At 41.4% G+C, this 25,032-nt stretch overlaps 1 protein-coding gene across 3 annotated transcripts in view; it reads right to left on the bottom strand.

Annotated features, from left to right (window-relative positions):
• Window positions 1-25,032, bottom strand: part of MOB2 (MOB kinase activator 2) — a 193,388-nt gene that overhangs the window by 10,912 nt on the left and 157,444 nt on the right. For all 3 annotated transcript variants that reach the window (XM_054972770.1, XM_054972769.1, XM_054972768.1), the window contains exons 2-3: window positions 3,946-4,106; window positions 2,800-2,893 (exon numbers count right to left, since the gene is read on the bottom strand). In XM_054972770.1, the coding sequence (XP_054828745.1) occupies window positions 2,800-2,893; window positions 3,946-4,106 (255 nt within the window). The remainder of the gene's footprint in view (window positions 1-2,799; window positions 2,894-3,945; window positions 4,107-25,032) is intronic.

Genomic DNA, 25,032 nt, shown 5'->3' with positions numbered 1-25,032 from the left:
CGAATAAAACCACATTTCCTACCTGATAAGCAAAAAATTATCCTCATTTTTGTTTTATGGAGTTAACCGAGTCATTTCTAGGGTTAAACAGACCCAAATTTGTCACTGAACCCTTTTTAATGGTTTACTCTTCTGTGACCATTTACCTTTAGAAAAGCGTTTCTCTATGCCATAGAAAGTATGTGGGGGGTCCATCAAAGACTTGGGGGAGACCTCATTTCCCTCTCCTCCACTATTTCCAATTTCCTTTCCTTGAAAGCCCCAACAGCCTTTATTTCCCCCTTTCTTGCTTCCTTACCTCTTTCCCACCCACCCACCTTTTATCTGTCCCCATCTTCAGCTATAAAAGAAAGTGTGCCATCAAGTCACAACCAATTCATGGTGGCCCCATGAAATTCTACCTCATGGAGTTTTCAAGGCAAGAGATGCACTATAATTATTTATATACTTCATTTATACCCATCCTTTTCCCACAATGGGAACCTAAATTGGTTTACATCATTCTCTTCTTTTATTCTTACAACAACTATGTGAAGTAGATTAGGTTGAGACTATGTAACTGGTCCTAGGTCATCCACTGAACTTCCATGGAAGATGGGGGATTCAAACATGGGTCCTCCTAGATTCTAGTCTAAAACTGTAATCGCTATACCATACTGGCATTCATGGATAGCTGCTGTTGAACAGTAGCAAGCCACTGGGCCTAGAGTCATACAAATTAGGTGGTAGCAATTCCACCCAGTCCCTTACCCTACCCTCCACCTGTCTTTTACTGACAGAGACCAAGGCTTAAAGACTGGCAGTACTATTGCTATTGCCTAGAAATGGCCACTGAGATAATTCATTTCTTAAAGATACAGGTGCTGCTCCTATTATTTGGCTGGGGGTTAACCACCCTTCTTAAGAGTTTTCAGATTTCTCTGCAAAGCTGAGGATTTTTTAGGTTTGTCGGAAAATTTGTCTTTTCTATTCATGTCTCTGGATTTGGCCAAGTCTCCAATTTCCACAGATTTGGCCACGCAGAGAATTAGATATATTGACGAGTAGGGGACCCGTATGGACTTGCAGGAGGCATCTCATATTCCCCTCCTCCACTATGTCCTCTTTCCCTTCCCTATCCCCCATAGCCTTCTTTTCCTGCTTCCTTCTCTCATTTCCACCTACTTTTGTTAGCTCCCATCTTCAAACACTGTCCCCCCGCCCCCGGCAGCCTCTTCCTTATGGCCCAGTTGCGTGGTGCTGGCTGAGCCAGGTTGAGTTGCATGATATATAATCTGCAAGGACTTTGGGGAGTACTTCACTTTTCCCTGTATCCCCTTCCCCACACAATTTCCTCTTTCCCTTCTCCTGGCAGCCTCCTTATTTTCATCTTTTCCTACACACTTCTCTCCTTCAAATCCACTAAACAACTTATCTTTTAACTGTCCCCCCCTTTTAATCTTTATTTATTAAATTGTGTCATTTACATAATCCCTTTCTCCACAGTGGAGACTCAAAAGAACCTAACATCATTATCTTTGTCTCCATCACAACAACCCTGAGAGGTAGAGGTTAGGCTGGGAGTATGTGACTGGATCAAAGTCATCCATTGAACTTCCAGAACACTATGGGGATTCCAACCTGGGTTTCCCACATCTTACTCTGAAACTAACGACTACACTACACTGGCTTTGAAGTGGTGGTGATGTTGAACAGTAGCAAGCAGCTGGGCCTGGGTGAATCATGCAAGTCATGTAGTATTAAGTAATATCCTGGTCCCGATGAATCTTCCCTCAAAGGTCCAAACAGCACTGGAAAGGAAACCAAGCCCGGAATACTTTACCAACACAGAGAGCCAAACTACAAGAGACGAATGACACAGGTTGGACACTTGTCAGCTTCCCTCAAGTTGTGATGGAAATGTAGGCAGCTTGGCAGAATGTTGGACAAGTGACAGTTGAATAGTCCATTGGACAGCAGTCGGAGAGCCAAGCTGCAAGACCAGGATGCCTACATTTCCCATCAAAACTTGAGGGAAGCTGACAAGTGTCCAACCTGTGTCATTCGTCACTTGTAGCTTGGCCCAGAAACCAAGCCCAGAATACTTTATGGTTACCTAGCAACAGCTACTGAGGGCATCTGATTCTTAAAGCTACAAAGGTTCCTTTTATCCTTTGTTGGATTTTTAACCCCCCTGTATTTTTTTTTAGATTTCAGATTTATCTGCAAACCTGGGGCATTATTCAGGTATGTAGGAAGATCTGCCTTGTCCATTCATCTTATCCATTAAGCATCCACAGATCAGGGCCACTTGTCTATTAGTATATAAGATTTCTCTATGCTGAGGGATAGGGATTCCATTCCCAAGAGGTAGACAACTTATTCTGCAATGAAATTTCATTCCCAAGAGGTAGACAACTTATTCTGCAATGAAATCATATTCATTTATTCATTTAATTTTATTGAATTTATATTCCACTCTCCCCACAAGCGGGCTCATACAGCCAGAAGAGTATCATTTATATAGTTAGGATATTGTCATCATCAACACAAACAGTGCTAAACTGCAACAAAAGATTACATTATTTGGATTTTTGTTGTGAAAATTGTCATTTTAAACCTTAACAACACAGAAATAAAGGGAGCTAAGATGTTGTTTAACCTGGCACACTTTTTACTTGTCCATTCTTCAAACAATTTTGGGGGCCATCATACTTTCCCCACTAAATTTTAAACCCTTCTTCATTGCTCATCCTTCTATTGCAAGTTGAACAGTTCAAGCTATTACAATAATTAAACACAAGCAAAGCAATCACTTACGTATTGCACACTGCCATGGTCTGACATGACTCTCCTGTACAAAATTCAGAGATTGTACTATACTGTAAATTGATGTGGTGAAAAAAGGTTGTTGCTGAAAGAGAAAAGAAAAAAGCCCAAGGTGTTTCCATTACTTTGGCTGCAGAAAAAGATGTTGCTGAGTTACATATTTATGTAGGATTTTCAGAACCAGACCAACTACAATATTTCTTAGTTCCTTATTAGGAGTTTTTCCATCTCATCAATCATCGTAAATAATGGTATGTGATAGTGATATATAACAACATTGTTCAGCTACTTTGAACATACTTTAGCATGTTATTTCAGGAAAGAGTTCAAATTTTGGTAGACACAAATCCAACCCCAATTTCCATTTAGGTAGCAAAGTCTGGTGAAATATCCCTCGACTTGAATTCTAGACAGGTTCCAGAAACAGCTTCAGCATTTAAACCTTGTAATGTAGGAATGGTCACAAACAAGACAGAGACAAATGGATTATAGAGACAACCCTAGGAACTAACTGATACATGTTTCTCTTTTCCTACATAACAAAGACTTGATTTCAAAGCTGTTTTATATCCATTTCCAAAATATTAACAGAGTAATTTCTCACATCCTAAGGCATGGGAATGGCCTCAATTGAAAGGGAGAGAGACTGTTTAATTCTCTCCTTGCACCATTTTCCTGCTCAAAATTGCCATTCTCTAATGGTATTTACCACCACACTGGGGAAAATATACAGATACTCATTAAAATTAAAAAAAAAATCAGGGTAATGAGCTTCTGAGCTCTTTAAATTTAGCACGCAAGATAAGCCAGCATTTTGTACCTTCTTGCGTCTATATAAAACATCTTTGAGACAATTATTTCAGCATTTAGGCCACTGTTTCCAAATTACAGTTGGGGCAAGCCAATTCAGTAGGTTTTAGAAATCTTTTCCAAAGGAAACTGAAGGTCTCCCCACATACCTCTAGAGTACCTAATATATTTGGTAAATAATGAAGTATTTTCACTTTGCTGAACAGCTGTTTTGTATCACAGAACAGCAGACAGCCTGTCCCTTTTAAATTCCTTTTAATTAAGAAAGCCCACTAGCATGAACTAAGCATAAGTTATATTTAGTTGATAAAATGCCACAATACTTACTGTTGCTGGCTAGCCACTCATTAAGGTCTATTTCACGTGGTAACATAACTAATTCTTTAAATTCAAAGTCAGTAATTCTGGACTTCGTGTATTCTGGCTCTAGATAAAGTTTCTTTTCTTCTGGTGCCGGTTTTTTACCATTTGGTTTCCCCTTAGATTTCCTGAAAAAAACAAAGGAAACATTGGCATGAATCACAATCAGACATGCAAGTTATCCAATTTTATGCCATGCATACACACTTCATTTTTTAAACTACATGATCAAATGTATCAACAAAATGGCCCTGCAGTTAGTACATACCTTACAAAGCTTCTAACAGCAATCAAAGAAAGGAAAAATGGCACACTGACTAATATCCCATGGCGATTAAAGCAGTTTTGTACACATGCACCCTTTTCCTGACAGTCATATTACAAGAACTAGGCCCATGGGTTTTTTCCCCCACGCCTCCCTTTTGCTGTATGACGTAGCCACCTATCTCACAGGTGTTCATTTCAGAAGATTGCTGCTTAAAATATTAAAGTCAAACATGATACACGTCAGTGAATCACAAAAGAAGCATTCTGGGATGTTCAATGGAAAGGTAGGATAGGAAACACCAAAGGAATAACAATACTAAGGACAACAAATTGTTATAACAGATATAACTAAAGAAAACAAAGGATGGCCCTCAGAATAATTAAAGGCCCTGCTGTAAAGCTTTCAAAAATCTCTGTTAGTGGTTTAATTTTTTTTCCTTAGGGGAACCCATATCTAAATTTACTGTTGTTTTTGGGAAACTGCCACTGAGCTTCACAGAATATCCTCTCTCAGTTCACCATGTTCTTTCTCCCTCCTGGGACTCATGATGACACACCTGTGACAGAAGTATGATCCATTTTTGGGTTCCAACCCACACTCTTTAGAACCACTGATCTACGTGCTAATCAATGAATATATCTAATTCTCAGCATGGCCAAATTTGCTGAATTTAAATCTGGAGACTGGAGCCATGAACAGACAGGACACTTTTCTACAAACCTGAGTAAAGCTCCAAGGTCTGCAGAGAACCTGAAATCTTAAAATAAAAACAACCCCCCAAGAGACAAATGGAAAGGTTAACCCCCCCAAGCAAATAATAAAAGCTTTAAGAAACATATTCCCTGAGTAGTTGTTGCTAGGCAACCACAACAGTACTGCCAGCCTTCAAGCCTTGGTTTCTGTCAGTAAAAGGTGGCAATGGGGGGGGGGACTTTCCAGGGCTGTTTTGACCTTTGAGGAGCAACCACTACGTAACTTGATACCACAGACTTACATGAATCACCCAGGCCTGGCTGCTCGTGACTGTTCAACAGCAGCCACCCCATAGAAGCTAGTATAGCAATGTGGTTACAGTTTCTGACTAGGATCTGAGAGACCCAGGTTCATATCCACACTCTGCCATGGAAGTTTACTGGGTGATGTGCCAGCCACATACACTCAGCCTAGCTTCCCTCACAGGGTTGTTGTGAGAATAAAATGGAAAAGAGGATGCTGTAAGCTGCTTTGGGTCACTGTTGTGGTGAAAGGTGAGGTAAAAATGGAGCAAAGAAATAAATATAGTTGAAGATAAACAGCAAATAAAAGGTAAGTTTGGCTGGTGGCTGGGAAGGAGAGAAAGAAGAAGGGAAGGTGAGAATATGAGGGTTCCCAGGATAATGAAAAGAAGAAATAGTGCAAGAAATAGTTCAACTGGGCCTAGCGAAGCAGTTGACACTGTGCACCTTGGCCAGACTTTTCCTAGGGAGAGGCTGTCGGTGGAGAGGGGTGGGTGGGAATTGAAGACTTGTTTGGTTGTGGAGATAAAGGTAGGCTGGCTAGTGGGTGGGTAGAAAGGAGAGGAGGAGGCTAGAACAGGGGACAAGCTACAGGGGCTTTCAGGAAAGGAGAGAAGAAACAGTCGAAGAGGGGGAATGAAACACCACCCGCACCACCCTGCTTGTATGTATAATTCTTAACTTGGTCAGATCAGTGGACGTTTAAATCCAGAGACTGGAGCAATGAATGGATAAGACAGATGATTTTACAAATCTGAGAAGCACACCAAATTTGCAGAATAATCTAAAATCTTCTTTAAAAAGGCACATGGACACACACACAGACAGACACTAGGGTTGTAAACTCCCCCAAAGTAACAGAAAACAGTACTATAAATAGTACCTGTAACTCTAAGAAACAGATGTCCTCTCAGTAGCCATTGTGGTGGATGTAAGGCAATCATACCAGTATTGTCAGCCTTGGTTTCTGTCAGTAAAATGGAGGGGGAGAGGGACCCTTCCTGGGCAGTTTTGTAAGGGAGCACTTGCCAGAGCCAGGCCTGGCACCAACCACTCAACAACACTGCATGACTTCCATGACTTACCTAGGACTGATTGCTTTCTGTGACTCAACAGCAGCTGCCCACCCAAGGAAAGCCAGTGTGGTATCCAGGTTAGAATTTCGTATTAGGATCTGGGAGACCCAGATTCAAATCCCCACTCTGCTTTAGAAGCTTAGTGGGTACGCTTGGGACAGTTATACATTCTCAGCTGAATCTACCTCACAGGATTGTTGTGAGAATAATATGGAGGAGAGTAAATGATGTAGCTGCTTTGGGTACCCATTGTGGAGAAAGGCATAAATGAGGTAAATAAATGAGTACACAAGAAGCTGGAGGCAAATTAAAAAAACAAGTTGTGAGTAGACAGGAAAGAGAAAAGGAACCAGGGAAATGTGATGATGTGGCAGTTGCCAGGAGGGAAAGAAAAGGTAGTGGGGCGGGGATGATGGGGGAGATACAGGGAAAAGTGAAGTGCACTCACAATTCCTTGCAGGTTCCCCACCATGTAGCTGGGACCAGTGATTGGCTCTATAAAACCTATCCATTGTTTTCCCAGGTAGAAATCTGCCAGGCAGAGGGAAGGATGGAAAGCTGAAGATGGGGGATGGGAGGAGATAAAGGGCAGGTTGGCTGGTGGGTGGGAAGGAGAGAGGGAAGCATGAAAGGGAGAAAGGGAGAGACTATGGGGTCTTTCAGAGAAGAGAAAGAGGAGACAGTGAGGGAGGGGAAAATAAAATTCCCCCCAACAAGTCCTTGTGGGTCCCCTGCTTATACTATACTATACACAAAAGCATTTGCAAACCCTGTCTACAGACACAATCAATGAGGACAACATGAGAGTAGGGGAGGTAAAGTATTATTTGTGGATGTATAACAAGGTTTTATATTACAGAACATTTTTATAGTACTGTGCAATAGATGCAAATGGAGCAGATTAAAGCTACTCATTTATTTTCATTTCTATCCCTACATTCCTCCAGGGAACTCAAAGCAGCATGCATGGGTTTCTCGTACAAGCACTACTGACCTCCAGAACATGCCCTGGCCTTTTCCTTTGATCCCCACTCAATCTGTCTTGACTTGTACACCAGATATTGCTCAGTCAAACATAGCATGAACAGAGAAATTATGCACTCGCAGAGGACACTGCTTCTCTGACTGGCCTAACTGTAAACTTCTGAAGCTGTTTGCTTGACCTCTTCCTCTCTCAGGAATACCAGGCTTCAATCTTCAAACCAGTTTATCCTAACAATAAACAGCACAAATCTAGTAGAAACTATGTACTTTGACTCAAGTTTGCCAAGAAAGGACAAGACCAGGATCTTGCTTCACCCCAAAGAGGATGTCTCTCAAATACTGCGGTCACCTTGGCTAAGCTCTGTACAGATGGAATCTTTAATTTTCCTGCCCTTCTCCTGGCAAAGTCTTGTTTAGAACTTCATCTGTGCCAAGACTTCCAACACAATTTAACCAAAGAGTTTGTTCTCAGCACATGGGACCATATCCTGGAACAGGGGGCAAAAATTACCTCTGAGCATGCACAGAATGTCTTTTGTCACTAAATAATTGCCATGTCTGGGCTCCCCACACAGAGAATTCAGGAGCAGCCTACCTCTAATCACAGGCTTAGGTAGAGTTTGAAAGCTATAACCACCCATCTGTCCCCACCCCAACACCAAAAGCCATTCCTCATTTTCTTCCCCTCCTTACCTTCTTTGCAGCAATATTCACAAATCAAAGATGCTAAATACACAGTAAAAAGCACATTCTTTTTTAAAATGTTCTTGTTGATATTTTATATATATACTGATAGATGAAAGAGAATATGAAGAAAGCCCTTTCTTTAACTAAATGTTGCTTCTGAACAGTCCCAAGTCCTGAGAATTTGCACAGCAACTTTGGCTGACTTCTAGAGTTGTCAACTCCAGGGTAGAAATTCCTGGAGATTTGGGGAGGGATCTCAGTGTGGTATAATGCTGCAGAGTCCATCTTCCAAAGCAGCCATTTCCTCCACGGGAACTGATCTCTATAGTGTTGAGGATCCATTGCAATTCTGGGACCCACCTGGAAGTTGGCAACCCTACCAGCTTCTCTAAGCAAACTCTGGGAGAAGAAAGCTAGTCTCTAATTTGCATTTCATTTTGAGTGTAGATAGAAATAATTTTACTTCAGTTTAAGTATTTACTTCATTTATATGCTGCCTTTCTCCCCACTGGGGACATAAAGGACGTGTTCTCTCCACTGTATGCTCATAATAACCCTGTGAGGTAGGTTAGGCTGTGAGAATATGACTGGCGCAGGATCACCCAGAAAGCTTCCATGGCAGAGTGGATTTTATGGCAGTTTCTGTCCATAACTGTCTAGGCATTCAACCCCCTGGCCGCCGATCCAAGTGCTGCTCCCAGCTAATCAGACCCCTAGCAGTCCTCCTGCAGGGTTGAACTACCTGGTTTTGTTTGAGACTGTATGCAGGGTTGCAGGAACCACTCTATTAAGGCACAAGCAAAAGCAATAAAATAAACAACTTATCTATTTCTCTCTAGAACTATCTGACTAAAAACATAAGCTTGCTAACTTGCATTTTTCTGAAGAGGCTTGAGTGCTCATACTCACAAAGTCCATTAACCATGCCAGGCAGGTCTGGTCATCTCAGGCCTGGCATGGAGCAAGAGTCTCTCACATGTTAATGGAATAAGGTAGCACAGATTGGTCAAACCAAGTCTCAGAGAGGGTGTGTAGCGTGATAATGAGTGCAGTGAGGGGCCATCTTCTATATTAGTGTAAGCCAATCAGGGCCCACTCTGCTATCAGCGTTGCTAGCCTGAGAATAGAGAAGGAGGACGTGCAGAGCCAAGACTCCCTTGTGTCTCAAGGACACCTTGCCTGAGCAGTAGCTCACAGGTGCAATTAATTAACTGAGCTACACATTCCACTCCCAGGGTGACAAGCCAAAACTGGGCCTGTGAGATCTCTGGAAGCCTGAACCAATGTACTCAATTGGGCTTAATGTGGCTCTCCTAGACAATAATATCACCATAACTGATGTCATTTTAAAATATACCGGTATACAGCATTTATAGATAGCTGAAAGCTAAACAAACAATTACAGGAATATTTAGTACAAACCAAAAAGATCTATAAGCAGGATACCTGAAGGACAAATGTCCTCTCTGGTGACTCTGGCAAGGACTGAAAAAGGAGGCTGCCCTTTTTGCAGAAAGAGAAGAGTTGGAAGGTAAGATTTTCCTGTCAATAAATCATTTTGAATTTGAAGCATTGTGACTAGTTTGCTATCCTGCTAATCTGGAGTAGAGATGGGCATGAACCGGAAAAAAGATGAACAATGTGGTTCGTGGTTCATCAAATTTCACAAACCATGAACCACAAACTTTCACAAACCTGCCCCTGGTTCATAAACCAGTTCGTTTGGTTTGTGAAAACGTCACATCCAGGTCAGAAAATCGTCACTGCCAGGCCAGCAGAAGGTCACTTCCAGGCCAGCAGAAGGTCACTTCCAGATCAGCAGAAGGTCTGCAGGAAGTCCATCCCCTGTTGCCTAGGAAACTGATTGATCGGCACCAGATTGTCTGCAGTGACGAACAAAAAAATGAACCAAATGAACCAGCCTAAAGTTCGTGGCGGTTCGTCAGAAATGGGATATGATGAACCACTGGTTTGTGAACCACGAACCGGCATGGTTCATCATGAATTTTGGTTCATATTTTGGTTCGTGCCCATCTCTAATCTGGATACCACAGGTAAGTTTGCATCAGAGTCCGGCTAAAGAAGTATAAGTTAATAATTAGGGATGTGAAAAGAGAATATGAGGAGCAGATTGCTAAAAGCATTAAGACAAACACATTTTAAAAATCTATCCAGAGCAAGATGATGATGATGATGATGATGTTCAATTTATATACTGCCCTTCAGGACAATTTAACACCCACTCAGAGCGGTTTACAAAGTATGTTATTATCTCCACAAAAATCACCTTGTGAGGTGGTTGAGGCTGAGAAAGCTCCAGAGAACTGTGACTGACCCAAAGTCACCCAGCTGGCTTCAAGTGGAGGAGTGGGGAATCAATCTGGGTTCTCCAGATTAGAGTCCCATCGCTCTTAACCACTACACTAAACTGGCTCCCACCAGAGGAGCAGTTGGGCTTTTGCATGACCAAGTAATAAAAAGGTTGTCAAAGAAAGACAGGGAAATGGCAGGAAAAAAAGTTTGTTAGCATCTGTGTGGAAAGTGTGGGGCATGTATCCATGATTTTCAGGGAGGGAGGCTGAAGAACTGAGTCATACTGAAGTGATGTGAGATCAAGTGTGAGCCATATTGGGGAAATTAAAAACCAATGAGTGTTCAAGTTCTAATGACATGCACCGAGAGTTCTTAGGGAACACAAATGTAAAAGCAATGATCTACTAACCCATCTATGTAACTTATTACTCAAATCAGCCACTGTGCCAAAAGACTGGAAAGCAAATATTACATCAATTTTTGAAAAGGGGCCCAGAGGGGAACCAGAAAATTACAGAGCAGTCTGTGCCAGGCATATTAGTATAAAATATAATCAAAGGTAGAATTATTAGGTATATAGAAGAACAAAGCCTGCTGAGGAAAAAACAGCATGGCTTTCACAAAAGGGAGTTTTTTGAGAAAGTGAACACGCATGTAGATAATGACAACCTAGTAGACATTATATGCTTGGACTTTCAAAAGGCTTTTAACAAGGTACCTCACCAAAGACTCTTGGGTAACTTCAGCAATCATGGGATAAGGTAATGGGTCCACTTATGGTTTAAAAATCAGTTAAATGACAGAAATAAAGAGTAGGAATAAATGGACAATTCTCACAAAGGAGGGAAGTAAGCAGTAGAGTCCCACAAGGATTGGGGCTGGTGCAATTTAATTTGCTCATAAATGATCTGAACTGGGGACGTGCTATGTAGTGGCCAAGCTTGCAGATAACAATGGTGTAAACCAAGGTGAACTTGCTCCATGAACTGGGCAAAACTGTAGCAAATGAAGTTCATCGTAGATAAGTAGTATAAGGTGGTGCACACTGGGACAAAAAATCCTAACTTCATGTATACTGTCATGTGGTCTAAACTTGCTGAAATTGAGAAGGACAGAGACTTTGGGGTCACAATTAGAGATAGGCACAAACAGCAGTACGATAAAAAAAAAGCCACAAACGCCCAATCTGCTGTTCGCGAACAAGCTGTTTGTGAGACCCCATTCTAAATGAACAGGTGGTCGTTGCAAGCCTCGTTCATTGCTGTTCATCAAGCCAGACAGTCTGGCACCTGCAATCAATTCCCTTGACAATCGGAGGCAGGGACTGCCTGAACTCTGTCTGAACTCCTGCTGTTGCTCTGGAAACCCCAATCTAAGCCCAATTTAGCTTGACAGGCAGGTCTTCCTTTCAAGTGTGGAGCTCCACATTTCTTACAAGGGAGCAAAGAGCAGGGAGGAAGGGGGCTCCCAGCTCTGGCTTAGTTTGCACAGTGGAGAGGGAGAGATTTGCTGTTGGCATTTTGATAGAGAAAGTGCATTGGAGCTTGAATTTTCTTTGTGTGTGGTGGGATAGGAATCTACCCCTTCAAGTTCTAGGGCTGCTGCCAGGCTCTGGGCCAAGCTATTATTTATTATTGGTACCTTTCCTGGTGCCTGCTCAGGTCAGGTTTCTGGGAGTGGTGCAGTAGGGATCTTGACCAAACTTGGATGATGGCTGGAGGAGAGCCTGCTGGCCCCCACCAACAGCCAACCACGAACATGTTGGTGAACAGGGCCATGTTCGTGGTTGTTCGTGAGTCCCTGTTCGTGGATGGCAACGAACAATGAACATCATGTTCAGGTTTTTTTCCTGTTCGTGCCCATCTCTAGTCACAGTAGATAGTTCAATGAAAGTGTCACTCAACTCAGTGTGACACAGCAGTGAAAAAAGAAAATTATCTGCTGGGGATTATTAGGAAAGGGATTGAAAATAAAACAGTGAATATTATAATGCCCTGTTTGGGACACTGTGTGCAGTTCTGGTCATTGTCTCTCAACAAGGACATTGTACAGCTGGAAAAAGTACAGAAGGGAACATTTAAGATGATTAGGGGTTGGAATACCTTTCCTATAGGGAAAGACTTCACAGTTTAGAAAAGAGATGACTAAGGGGAGACATGTTAAATGTTTACGTAATTATACATAAATGTTTATGTAATTATACACAGGGTAGAGAAACTGGACAGAGAACTTTTCTTCCTCTTCCAAAATACTAGAACTTGAGGGCATCCAATGAAGCCGATGGGCAGTAGATTCAGGACTACAACAGGAAATACTTCTTCATTGAGTGATTAAAATGTGGAATTTGCTGCTGTAGGATGTAGTGATGGTCACAGGCACAGAAAGTTTTAAAAAGCAATTAGACAGATACATGCAGGATAGGTCTATCAGTAGATACTAGCCATGGTGACTAAAGGAAGCCTCCACATTCAGAGGGAGTAAATCTCTGATTACCAATTCCAGGAGGCAACATCAGGGGAAAATCTCAGCCTCTATGACCTGTTCTTGGCTTGACTAGCCACTGTGTGAGACAGGATGCTGGAGTAGATGGACTCCTGGTCTGATCCAGCAGGGCTCTTATGTTCTTAGTGAATGTGCATGAGAAACTTCATATCCCAGAATAAGTCTGTTCAAATTAAACTGTAGATCTAATCAGCTTCTGCAAAGTGTTCTTTTAATGTGTCAGATTTGTAATTTTTATTTTTTGAAATTTTATTAAATTTATATTCTGCTCTCGCCGCAAATGTGCTCAGAGCCAATCACAAAACATAATAAATACAATTAAAAAGATGGTAGCATAAATTAAAATATCAATCAATAAAATAATCCATTAAAACAGTTGTGTGCATATTGCACAATTTATCTGGCATTAACAGATCTGTGGGGCAGGGTGGCCAGCTACCAGAGGAAAACACAATCTAGGGGTACAATGCCCCTCCCCTGGCAGGAGGCCAGTTTGTCCACCTCAAACACCATATGCCTGGTGGAACATCTTTGTCTTGCAGGTCTGGTGGAAAGATAACAATGCCGACTGGGACCAAGTTTCCATAGACAGAGAATTCCACCAGGTTGGTACCAGGGCCGAAAAAGCCCTAGCCCTGGTTGAGGCAAGGCAAACCTCCTTAGAGCCAGAGACCACCAGTAGATTGTCTGCCAAAAGTAGCAGCCTTTGGGGAACATATGGTGAAAGGTGGTCCCACAGGTGTGTCATTATTAGAAGCAAAGCAGCCTGAATATAAAAGTTATAGGCAAATGATATTCACTTCAAGGTGCAAAAATGTCAGATAATATCCAGTTTATGATGAATTCAGTGTCACCTTAAAGACTAAAACATGTATAACAAATGTCACAGGCACAAATCACTAAACCCACTATCACTGCCCACTATGTCCACCCATAGCAACAATATTGATAAGCACCATTAATGCACAAAGTTCTTTTAATCAAATATCAAATTTTCTGTACTTGATCAGTCCACAAAATAATGAATAACCAGCTACCATGTGTACCTATGTGCCACAAAATATCTAGACTAGCAAGTTACGAGACTTCTGGTGAAGATGGTAGAGTAATCAGAAGCAACTCTGTGCTGCTCCGATCTCTTTTGTGTGTTATGCAGTGGTAATTTGCCTTATGTCCTGTTTCATATTTTCTTTTGCTTTCAACTTGAGATAAGTAGGCTTATAACTTCCAACTATGAGGAAAGGGAAAGATTCAAAGATGGCCCCTCCTTTCTCTCCTGGAGCTGGTGCAGAAGCTCAGGGAGAAGTAATTTCTCCATTGAAAAATATGGGGGCTCAGCTGGAAAAACAATATGAGCAACTAAAAGAACTTTCCCTTAACAATAAAGCAATTGACAAGTGAATTCAACAACTTGGGGAGTTAACTGACGTTATCAGTATACAAGTTCAACAGATGGGAGACTAAAATTGCTGCCTTAGAAGACCGAATCATCACTCATGAGACAGCTGAGTTAGCTTCACATAATGTTCTCTCTAACTGAATCTCTCATCTAGAGACTTATATTTGATGTCTAAATATTTGTATTCTTAGGTTATCAGAAGAGTCTGAAAGGACAGAAGAGGCTGATTGAATTCATGGAGATACTACCTCATGAGATTCTGTAGCTTCATGCTGATTATCAGTTGCAGACTGAACGAGCCTACAGGATTCTTTGGGGCACCAAGCAGTGTAAACAAACCAGCTCCTATAACAGTTCAGTTTCTATGAGTGAAGGTAAGAGATCACCTTCTACATTTGGCAAGACATGTATTAGGGTCCTAATAAAGAGCGGATCATACTTTACCCAGATTATACTAAAGAAGTGCCAATGTTACATCATCAACTCACAAAAGCAAAAGCTTCTGAAAGAGAATTGAAGCTGCAATGCTACATCAAGTATTCTGCCATCTTTTGTGTCCAGTACCAAGATCAAATTAAGAAGTTTTACAACCCTAAGGTGGCAGAAGCTTACCTCATCAGTCTAAAAAAATAAAAGTGTTTGTGCTGACCATCTGAAGAAATATAAAAGCAATTATACATATACAAATGAATCTGGAAACAAGCAGCTCCTCTTAATCCTCCCTCTTTTCTCCTTTTTTTGTGAAGTTTTTTTCCCTTCATATTTTGACTATGAGATCTTGGAATAAGGCCAACCTACAAATAACAACTTGATTTTTTTGCTGTGCATATGTATGTACATGTATGTATCTTCCCCCATTCCCTAAGTTATCTCTAAGCTTTAGACAGATATCTGGTCCGTAAGTAATATCTATAAAGAGGGAACTTGGCAGTATTGTGGAGCAGAGATGTTTTTTTTTTCTATTTCCCCCCTTCATTTTTGGTATGGGGTGGGAACTTTTGTGATGGGTAACTGCTGATTGATTTAGAGAATTATTTGGATCCCTCCCCTCACTTGGAGTATCCATCTTGGGCTCTTTTAGAGGTCTCTTTTTTGGAATACATTAGGGTCTACTTATATTAAAATGGATTTTGTTCCTCCAGCCATTTCTAGAGCTAGAGCAGTATGGTACATAATATCTCAACAATATCAATCTGACCTGTTCTCACATGCTAAATTAACATTATGGTCAAATCCAGATTTAAAAATTGAGAAGAAATCTTTCTTATGGAACTCTTGGACAGATAAATGGATTTTTACTTTAAATCAACTGATAGGTAATGATGATGAGTTCTTGTCATTTTTTCAAGTGAGGTCTAAATATGATTTGCCAACTTCTGCTGAATGTCAATATTCACAATTGCAAAATCTGTTGGAGTCCAAATATGTTCCATCAGCTTTGAGTGCTTCAGAATCTCCTTCACTTTTAGAGATTCTTACTGAATCAAAGAGAAAGTGATATCTACAATATTTGTATGTAAGTATTTGAGATTGGTTAATAAATATGATACACAGAATCTTAGAGATGAATGGAATAATGATCTGGAGCATCCAATTTTGCTAAAGCAATGGGATAAGGCCTTAAGCCATATACCTGTTGCAACTATGGATCTTAAAATTGCGACTTATTCAGCAAAAACTTATGTTTAGTGTATATAGGAAACTACAGCATCTTTTTACTAAAGGTTTAAGCACAGTGTCTAACTGCAGGTGGTGTGATTCACAAAACGCATCTCTCAAGCATATGCTTTAGTCATGTTTAGTCATTCAGCCCTTTTGGGAGGAAATTATTAGTCATATTAATCTTCTGTTAGAAAACTCATTTATTTTTGAGGATGTTAATGCACTGTTAAACTACTTGCCTGTCTCTTGGAATCTAACTGATGGTCAACAGAAGTGGACCCTCTGTGCCTTTACAGTTGTTAAAAGACTTACACTTCAACACTGGAAAGACAAAAGCCCACCTCCTGTAAATCACTGGATTGAAGACCTTAAAAACTTATCAACAGTTGAACATATCACATACAGAAAGCAACTGCACATGGACTTATTTATAGATATTTAAAAATCTTTTATAGATACCCATGTATAGATTTGCCAATAGTGTTTTTATAGCCAGCACAGTTTTTGTCTCCCCCCTTCCTGTTTGTGCTTTTTTCGGTTTGTTTTTGCACTAAATAATTTAAAAAAATTAAAAAGGACTGGCAAGTTACTTGATGGGGCAGAACTGTTATCTGCCCCAGGAATGTGACAAATGTAAGGCTGCTTTGGAACCTTAATTTTGTTAGTCCCATGTTACTGATGGAAGGCTGACAGTACAATCCTATACAAAGCTTCTCCAACCTAACTCCAATAAAATCATCATTTTAGATTAGATTAACTTTGTAGACAATTGCACTGAGAGTCTGACTTTGATCTTGCAAGCTCAAAACTATCATAGAAATTAGAAGTTTTTTAGATAAGCCAAAGACAACCCAGCAAAATTGAATAATGATGACAGCATATGTAAGATAACTGTTTATTGGTTTATATGAGTAATGCGGCCCTTGTATCAAGCCAACAGGCTTGATTCCTATGTGCTCTTTGCCACTTTAAGGGCCTCTGGGAAAAAAAACCTAGTGCAAGGTGCGTGGTATAAAACACCTCTCCTTTGGTTGCAATGGCTTCTGACAATAGGTAGGTGGCAGGGGCTGCCTAAAATCCCAAATGCCACCCAGAGTTCTGAATGCCTCACAAGATTTGTAGATCATTCCCTGGAGATCCTTTGGCCCCTGTTAAGAACAACTGGTCTATCTCCAACACCCCATCATTACTACTTTTCTCCCTATACACACCCTTCACAGTTGTGATGTTTACCAACACTCTACCAATGCTGATGTTTCTGCCGCACTGCTGTAACCCTGAGAGAGTGAACAAGAACAGAACTTGGGGCTTAATGCTTTGTATTGGGGAATATATATCCAAGTACAAAGTACACACATACCCTACCAATTGTCAAAGATGCAAGCATATATAAATAGCCTTTTATCATATTTATAATGCATTTCCCCTTTAATAAATAGAAGTAAAAACCAAGGATTAGACATGTATTTTAAGGGGAAACATTATTTTAAACACACGTACCCAAGCACAAAATATCAAGAAACTGCCCTAAACAACCAGAATATGAAGATGCTGAGTGAACTTAAGTTCATAAGTTGAATTGGTGCTAACTCATAGCAAAGCCTCACATAAATAAAAATGATAAACTGTTTTGATCCGTCATTAACCATAGATACATATAACTGTCTGAACTGATTAAGAGACACCTCACTAGATTAGTCACATAAATCATAACCTCCTTAAAATACAGAAAAGCAACATCGAACAATTATAGGCCACGTTCCCATTTATTATCACATCTAGGGTTGCCAGGCGTCCTGTATTCTCAGGCATGTTTTTTTTTATTTCAGAGTCACAGCTGTATATTAACATAATGAGTTTCTCACAGTTCCAAAGTGTCTCATCAAAATCCAGAACTCTAAATCTGACAATCTTATCAACCTCTGGAATGAGCATAAATATCAAATTCCTTCCTAAGGATCAAGAATGTTTGCTATTTCCTAGATATTCATCCAAGGAAGCCAGACAAGAATTCCATACCAAGATTTTCTGTTCCCTTGTTTGCCTGTTCCTGGAAATCCATAGCTATCCCTAAGGACATGACAAGGGAGTATTACATGTTAATGGCTGCTTTTCAAGTGAAACCATCTATGTCAACACTGCTGGATTTAATATTTTCAAATATGGATGTCTAGATCCATTTACCATTTCTACTTTGTTCTTTCCACAAAACAAAAAGTCAGAGGTGGTTGTTGTGGATTTTCCGGGCTGTATAGCCGTGGTCTTGGCATTGTAGTTCCTGACGTTTCGCCAGCAGCTGTGGCTGGCATCTTCAGAGGTGTAGCACCAAAAGACAGAGTTTCCACAGTGTCACACTGTGGAAAAGATGTTGGCAGGTCATTTATATCTACTCAGGAGGGGTGGGGTTGGGCTGAGTCATCCTGTAAGAGTTTCCTGGGGTGTGGAATGCTAATAGAGGGAGGCTTCACTGTATCCTGAGGAGGTTCTTTTGCATATGGATTGGTGCTTGATGTGCTAATCTTCTCTGCAGGGCTATTGTCGGGTATAGAGTGTTTTGTTAGCCTGGTGTTTTTCAGGACTGGAAACCATGCTCTATTCATTCTTAAAGTCTCTTCTTTCCTGTTGAAATTGTGCTTATGCTTATGAATTTCAATGGCTTCCTTGTGCAGTCTGACAAAGTAGTTGGAAGTGTTGTCAAGTATTTTAGAGTCCTGGAATAGGATACTGTGTCCTGTTTGAGTTAGGCTATGTTCAGCCATTGCTGATTTTTCAGGATGGCCAAGTCTGCAGTGTCTTTCATGTTCTTTTATTCTTGTCTGGATGCTACGCTTTGTGGTCCCGATGTAAACTTGTCCACAGATGCAGGGTATGTGGTATACTCCTGCAGAGGTGAGGGGGTCTCTACTGTCTTTTGCTGAACGTAGAATCTGTTGTATTTTTCTGGTGGGTCTGAATACTGTTTGTAAGCCGTGCTTTTTCATAAGCTTTCCCATCTGATCAGTGATTCCTTTGATATATGGCAAAAACACTTTTCCTGTGGGAGACTGTTTTTCCTTAGTTGTTTGATTTATCCTTGGTTTAATCGCTCTTCTGGTTTCATTTCTGGAGTAGCCATTTGCTTGAAGTGCGTGGTTTAGATGATTAATTTCCTCGTTGAGAAAGTGCGGTTCACATATTCGTCTTGCACCGTCTACTGAAGTTTTTATTATGCCTCTTTTCTGTCGAGGGTGGTGATTGGAGTTTTTGTGTAAGTACCGATCTGTGTGAGTTGGTTTCCTGTAGACCTTGTGACCTAACTGAAAGTTTGCTTTGCGGATGACCAAGGTATCTAGAAATGGAAGTTTACCCTCGGTTTCTTTCTCCATGGTGAATTGTATGTTCAGGTGGATATTGTTGAGGTGGTTTAAAAACTCCATCAATTCTTCCTCACCATGGCTCCAAATGATAAAGGTATCATCCACAAACCGGAACCAGACTGTAGGTTTGTGGGGTGCTGATTCTAGAGCTGTTTTTTTCAAAACGTTCCATGTAGAAGTTTGCTATAACTGGGCTGAGAGGGCTTCCCATGGTCTCTCCATCCATCTGTTCATAGAATTCAGAGTCAGAGCATCAAATCTGTCCAAATTAGCCTTGAACATAAGGAGAGTCCTGCTAGATCACACCACTAGCCCATCTTTCCAGTATCCTGTATTCCTTTAATGGATAACCAGTTACTACAGAACGTTTATAGAGAAGCAAAGGGATCTAAGCTTCCCCCACTGTTGCCTCATACAAATAAACAAATATGGACATTTCATTTTGTCATCAGGGCTATTGTGTGTGCATTTCTCTAATTCCTTTCAAAGCTACCTACGCTAGGGGCTATCATTAAATCCCATGACAATGAGTGCTACGAGTTAAACGTGTTGTGTGAAGAATTCTTTTTTGTCTGCCTTTCACCCATCAACCTCATTGGTTGTTCCCAAGTTCTAACACTGTGGGTAGCGTTGGGGAGTTCTTTGCCCACTTGCTGCATATCATGCATAATTTTAATAAACCTCTATCATGAATCTCTTCAGATAACTTTTCTTCCTTGGTGGTCTCTCATGCACATACTAACCAGGACCTATTTATTTATTTGATTTTTAGCCACCTCCCCATGAACAGACTCAAGGTAGGGTACAATAAAATGCTTAGTACACATTAAAACATTTAAATTCATTTAAAAATCCAGAATACATAAAATACCACAATACATAAGTGAACAACAATCTCAGATGGCGGCCTCTTCCAATTTCCCCAATCATAATGTAAACAGAGGAGGGGAGGGTGGGGGCCACTGTTAATAATGCTCCAGTGACTGCACTTGTAGGGAGGCTGAAGATTTCATAGCTCCCCTGGCGGGAGACCAGTAGTGAGGCTCCTAAAACAATCAAAGACTGGCCTCAACTGTATGCCTGGCAGAACATCTCTGTCTTACAGGCCTGCCAAAAAGATGTAAGAACTTGGTAGGCTCGGGTGTCCTGCTAAGCTTCCAAGACTTGAAAAGATTGGGCTAGTCCGGGCCATCCAGATCAGGGTGTTCTGATTCCAGTAGTGAAGGCTTAAAATAGACTTAATAGCTGGATGCTAGGTCCACTCTCACAAGTAATAAAGAAGCAAGCTAGTCATATGAACTCGTTGAACTAGGAAGGCTTACCCCATTGGCCAGGGCTTGATTCAGTTCAAATCCTGCAAAGCCTTATGTACACTTAAACAGTGATCAGGCTCAATAACTGGAACATAGGCTGCCAGTCTGGTGTTTCTTCATCAATGAATTGGTTCACACAGGCTTGCCGTCTCTGTTGCTCTTGGTGGGTGGGGGGGGGGGAAGAACTTGGGGGACTGGTAATCCAGAATCTGACCCTACAAGGCCAGAGACTGCTTGCATTGGATTCCAGCATCTTGGCTACATCGCTTGGAGCTAAGCCTTCAGGGACAGGCCCTTCAACTGAGGCTTTAGGGTCCAGGGGTTCTGGATCTGGAATAGGCTCTGGGTCCAAAGAGTGTCACCTGAACCTCTTGGTCTTCCCCCATAGTCGTCTCTGGCTCCTTCTGGTCATTGTTCGAGGAATGTTTGCGAATTCAGCCCAGGACAGTTCATGACAACCAATATGGTCAGCCTTTTCCACATCGTTGATGGCTCTACAATATCCTTCTTTGAAAGAGGCAACCAGGTTTGTACACAGCATTCGAAACACTGCTGTGCTATTTATCTCTAAAATGTCAGTACAATTCTAGTTTTATTATCAACTAGCAACAAAGCCAATTGAGAGGAAAAAATACAACAGGCTCTTGAAAGGGGAAGGCAGGCAGGTGGGCATTGCCACCTGCTCCGTTCCTGATCCCCTCTGGGTGAAGGGGGGGAGCATTGCCACCTGCTCTGCCTCTGATCCTGGCCAGGTGAGGGGGGGCATTGCCACCTCCTCTGCGCCTGATTCCCACTGAGTGAAGTGGAGGGGCATTGCCACCTGCTCCACTCCTGAATCTGGAAGAGTGAAGCAGTGGGCATTGCCACCAGCTCCTCTCCTGATCCTGGCTGGGTGAACGGGGGGGTGGAGATCTGTTGCCACCTATTCTGCGCCTGATCCCAGCCAGGGTAAGGCAGCGAGCATCGCCCCTTGCTCTGCACCTGATCCCTGCCGGGTTAAGGGGGGGCATTGCCACCTGCTCCACGCCTGATCCTGGCTGGGTGAATTTTCTATTGGAAAACCAGAAGCAGTGTTTCTTTGCTGTTCCTTAGCAAAGCAACAGCAAGGAACAGCACTGCCACGTTCCCCAAATTTAACTCCAGAATGTTTGTAGAGAATTAGAAGGGTTGCAGAACTAAGAGGAGTAAGGGGGAAGACAATAGGGCACAGTCTAATAAAAACAGTGATTTTCAGGTTTGTAAAGAAGCAACGGTTCTGTATATAAGGTAAATGAAAAAGACGCAGTGCTTTTGAATTAACAGATGAACTGAGAGGCTGGCTGTGCAACCAATGTGGGAAATTTGGTACACCCCTTTACACTCCCCTTCAACTCCCTGTCTTCTTGGTTCCAAGCAGCAAGCTTGCTGTCTCCCCAGACAACTTGACCTCTTGCCCTTGTTTCCAAGGAAGTACACAATACATTCCATGCCTGGGATATACTGGTGGTTTCCCCCAGCTATCCCCATCACCTTTCTGCCACTGGTTACAGCTTCAATTCCTTCTACTGCCTAGAGACAACTATAAAGCTGAATTTAAAAAAGAGGAAAGTAAATTAAGCTGTTTGTTCCACCCTACTCAATCAGCAAGGCTTCCATTTTCTTATAAGCTGACTGCAAGATTCTGTGAAATTCTTCCCAGTTTACAGTGATAAATGTTCCATAGAAATCATTGTATTGCAACCAATGGCTTGGAAGGCTTGCAGGAAACTGCTCTTTAGTACAAGATTAAAGATTCAATTAAAAAGTTACATTTTAGTGATGCACTTAAACTGCTTCAAAATAATGTTTCTACTGAGGGCAAAGTGTCAACTGATAGCTCTGCATTGCTTTAAGCAGTTTTCACATACATTTTCCGTATACATCTTTAATAGGCTGCAGCTGCTTGAAAAAATGGTCGTGCTTTATTATAACATTGGTATTTACACATATAGCTATCATCACTGCTGTAGTCTCTGTACAGACTTGAGATTTCTCCCCTCCAAAGTCTAGACAAGACTTTAGACAATTTCCCATTTTTTTCTCTTCAGTACTGAAAGAGCACTACAGAACAGTGGTCAACAACTGTTCTATATTAAAAGATTATTCATGCACTGTGGCCAAATCTCCAATTTCTGCATCAAGAAAATTCAGGGTTTAGAAACTTGGGTGAAGAATTTGGAAATTCTTATCCCTTAAGATCTCCCCAACTTCCAGATTCTATACACTCTCAGGTGCTTAAACAGATGGATTTTCTCATCTCCCTTTGGTTCCACCCACACACACCCCTTAGCCAAGTTTCAATACTACATGATCCTGGAGCAAACCTCAGAAAACAGTTTTGTTGCTGTATTGTTTTGTCTGCTTTGCAAAGTCGTATTTTTCCTGAATACTTGGGGAGTCCCTAGAATATGTAGAACTGTCTTGTATTGCCTGTGGATTATCTGGTTTTCTTGTTTTTGTAATTGGGTAAATATTTGCCAGATTTACCTGTGTGTTGTGAGTTTCACTCTATTTTAGGGCTTCCAGCCTCCTGCTGGGGGCAGGGGATCCCCCCGCTTCCACCCTCCCCTGCCCCTGCCTACCTGGCCAGCAGGGGAAAAGGTGGGGGAACGTACCTCCCAGTAGGCCAATTTCAGCCCGATTTGGCCCACTGTGGTGTGCGGGAGCACTCCAGGGCCCGTTGCGCCACCCAGGCAGCGCTGCCTGCGCGATGATGTCACTTCCCAGAAGCGACATCACTGTGTAGCACTGGGAGCGTTCGCGTGAAGACATCACAAAGGTGAGTGCCAGGTCTCCCATCTTCCGCCTAGAGGGTGAGGGGACCTGGCAACCCTTCTCTAATAACAGAATGGCTGGCCTCCATACCAATTTACATGTCTTATTCTCAATCAGTTATCTGTGAATGGATTGCCTAGAAAACAAAGGGAAGAAGAATATTGTCAGAAGAATGTAGGCAGGACAGCATGATAGAAGGCCATGAGGGATGTAACCATGCAAGGCTGCCTGCATGTTTCCACAAATCACTGATTAAAAACCTGTACCTGTGCCTTTTATTAAAAGGTGGTTTTCTTAGAAATACAATGCCATACCAGGCATCCTGTTCTATGCAAATTTCTTGTTATATATAAAAGTAGAGAACAAGAAGAAATCAGGCTTATTATGAATTGGATTTTCCTATTTAGTAATAAAAATGAGCAGGAACAAGCTAAACTTGTTTTTGAATTGAATACCTGGGCTACTCAGAAAGATATAGAGCCCTTTATTCTCTGTTCTGGAACATAGTTCAACAGGAACAAGTTGTGGAGTGTGGAAAGAATGGATATTATCATACAAGCAGATCTAGGAATAAGATAAATGATTTCTTTACTGGAGCAGCTTTTACATGAAAAGTACTGAAAGCTTTTTATTGTATAAGCTCTTACAAAGCAAGAGTCTAAATAGTTATTCTTCAACTGCTGTAACCAATTTTTTTCCTTGCTCACTAAAGGGAAAGCAACTAAAGAGTTACGAAGAACTACTCCTTTGCCAAGCTTCCTGATCCCAGAACCTCACTTTCCATCTTATCTTTGCCTGTCATGAGCTAGCTGCATAGTAAACTGGCAGCTCAAAAGAAGGTTGTGCAAAGTAAAACATCTTTGACTGCAACAACAACAGGGTTCTCTCATTTTTGGTCTGTTTTTAAAAGTTACTAATAGTTTATTTAAGAGGAGGAGGAAGGAAGGAAGTTCTTTGAACGCCCGGGAAAATTTTTTCTTTCATATTCTCATAATAGTTCTTTGCCTTAAAAGGCAATCTTTGCTTTGTCTCCAGATGCTGCTAGGCTGCAAGAAGCCAGCATCCAAGCATGGCAAGTATGTTAAGGATGACAAGCGCCATAATGTTATTTCATACCTACTGCCCTCACAAGTGACAATCTATTGTGTGAAACAAGCCTTTAGACTTCAGATGTGGCTGCAACATTAGGCTTGTAGAAGTTCAATTAATATACCAAGTATATTCCTTTGGCAGAGTGTGCTGGATTAGAGATTTTCCTGGTACAAGGATTGAGGCCTTCTCCCCCAACTACAGGTTCAGTTACAAAAACTTTTGAGTCCCAAGGCTCTGAAATCTACTTAATTCCACTGGTAAGGGCACTGTGAGAAAATGCAGACAGCAAGAGGGTTAAAGCAAGAAAACACAGTGACATGCTGAAAACAAAATGGTTTGAGTGTATGAGGGCAAAGCTGGCATCTAGGTTTGTTGAAGAATGCGGTCTAGCGGCTGTTGTACCACTCTCTGCATTGTACAAACAAGTCAGTCCTTACATACAAGAATAAACAGACACAAATTTGACATTAAAATCACAGTATTCCAAAACCAGAGAGTGAACATTTTAATCTTCCAGAACATTTTGTACCTGATTCAAAAGTCATTATTCTTCTACAAAAGACCTTCAAAGGGGAATCCAATGGGAAATTGCTGAATTAGCAGTCCCCAAGAAG

Source organism: Eublepharis macularius, chromosome 2 (assembly GCF_028583425.1).
Source record: "Eublepharis macularius isolate TG4126 chromosome 2, MPM_Emac_v1.0, whole genome shotgun sequence".
Lineage (NCBI taxonomy): Eukaryota > Metazoa > Chordata > Lepidosauria > Squamata > Eublepharidae > Eublepharis > Eublepharis macularius.
The sequence above is the reverse complement of the archived record's forward strand: the minus strand, read 5'-3'. Positions and strand labels throughout refer to the sequence as shown.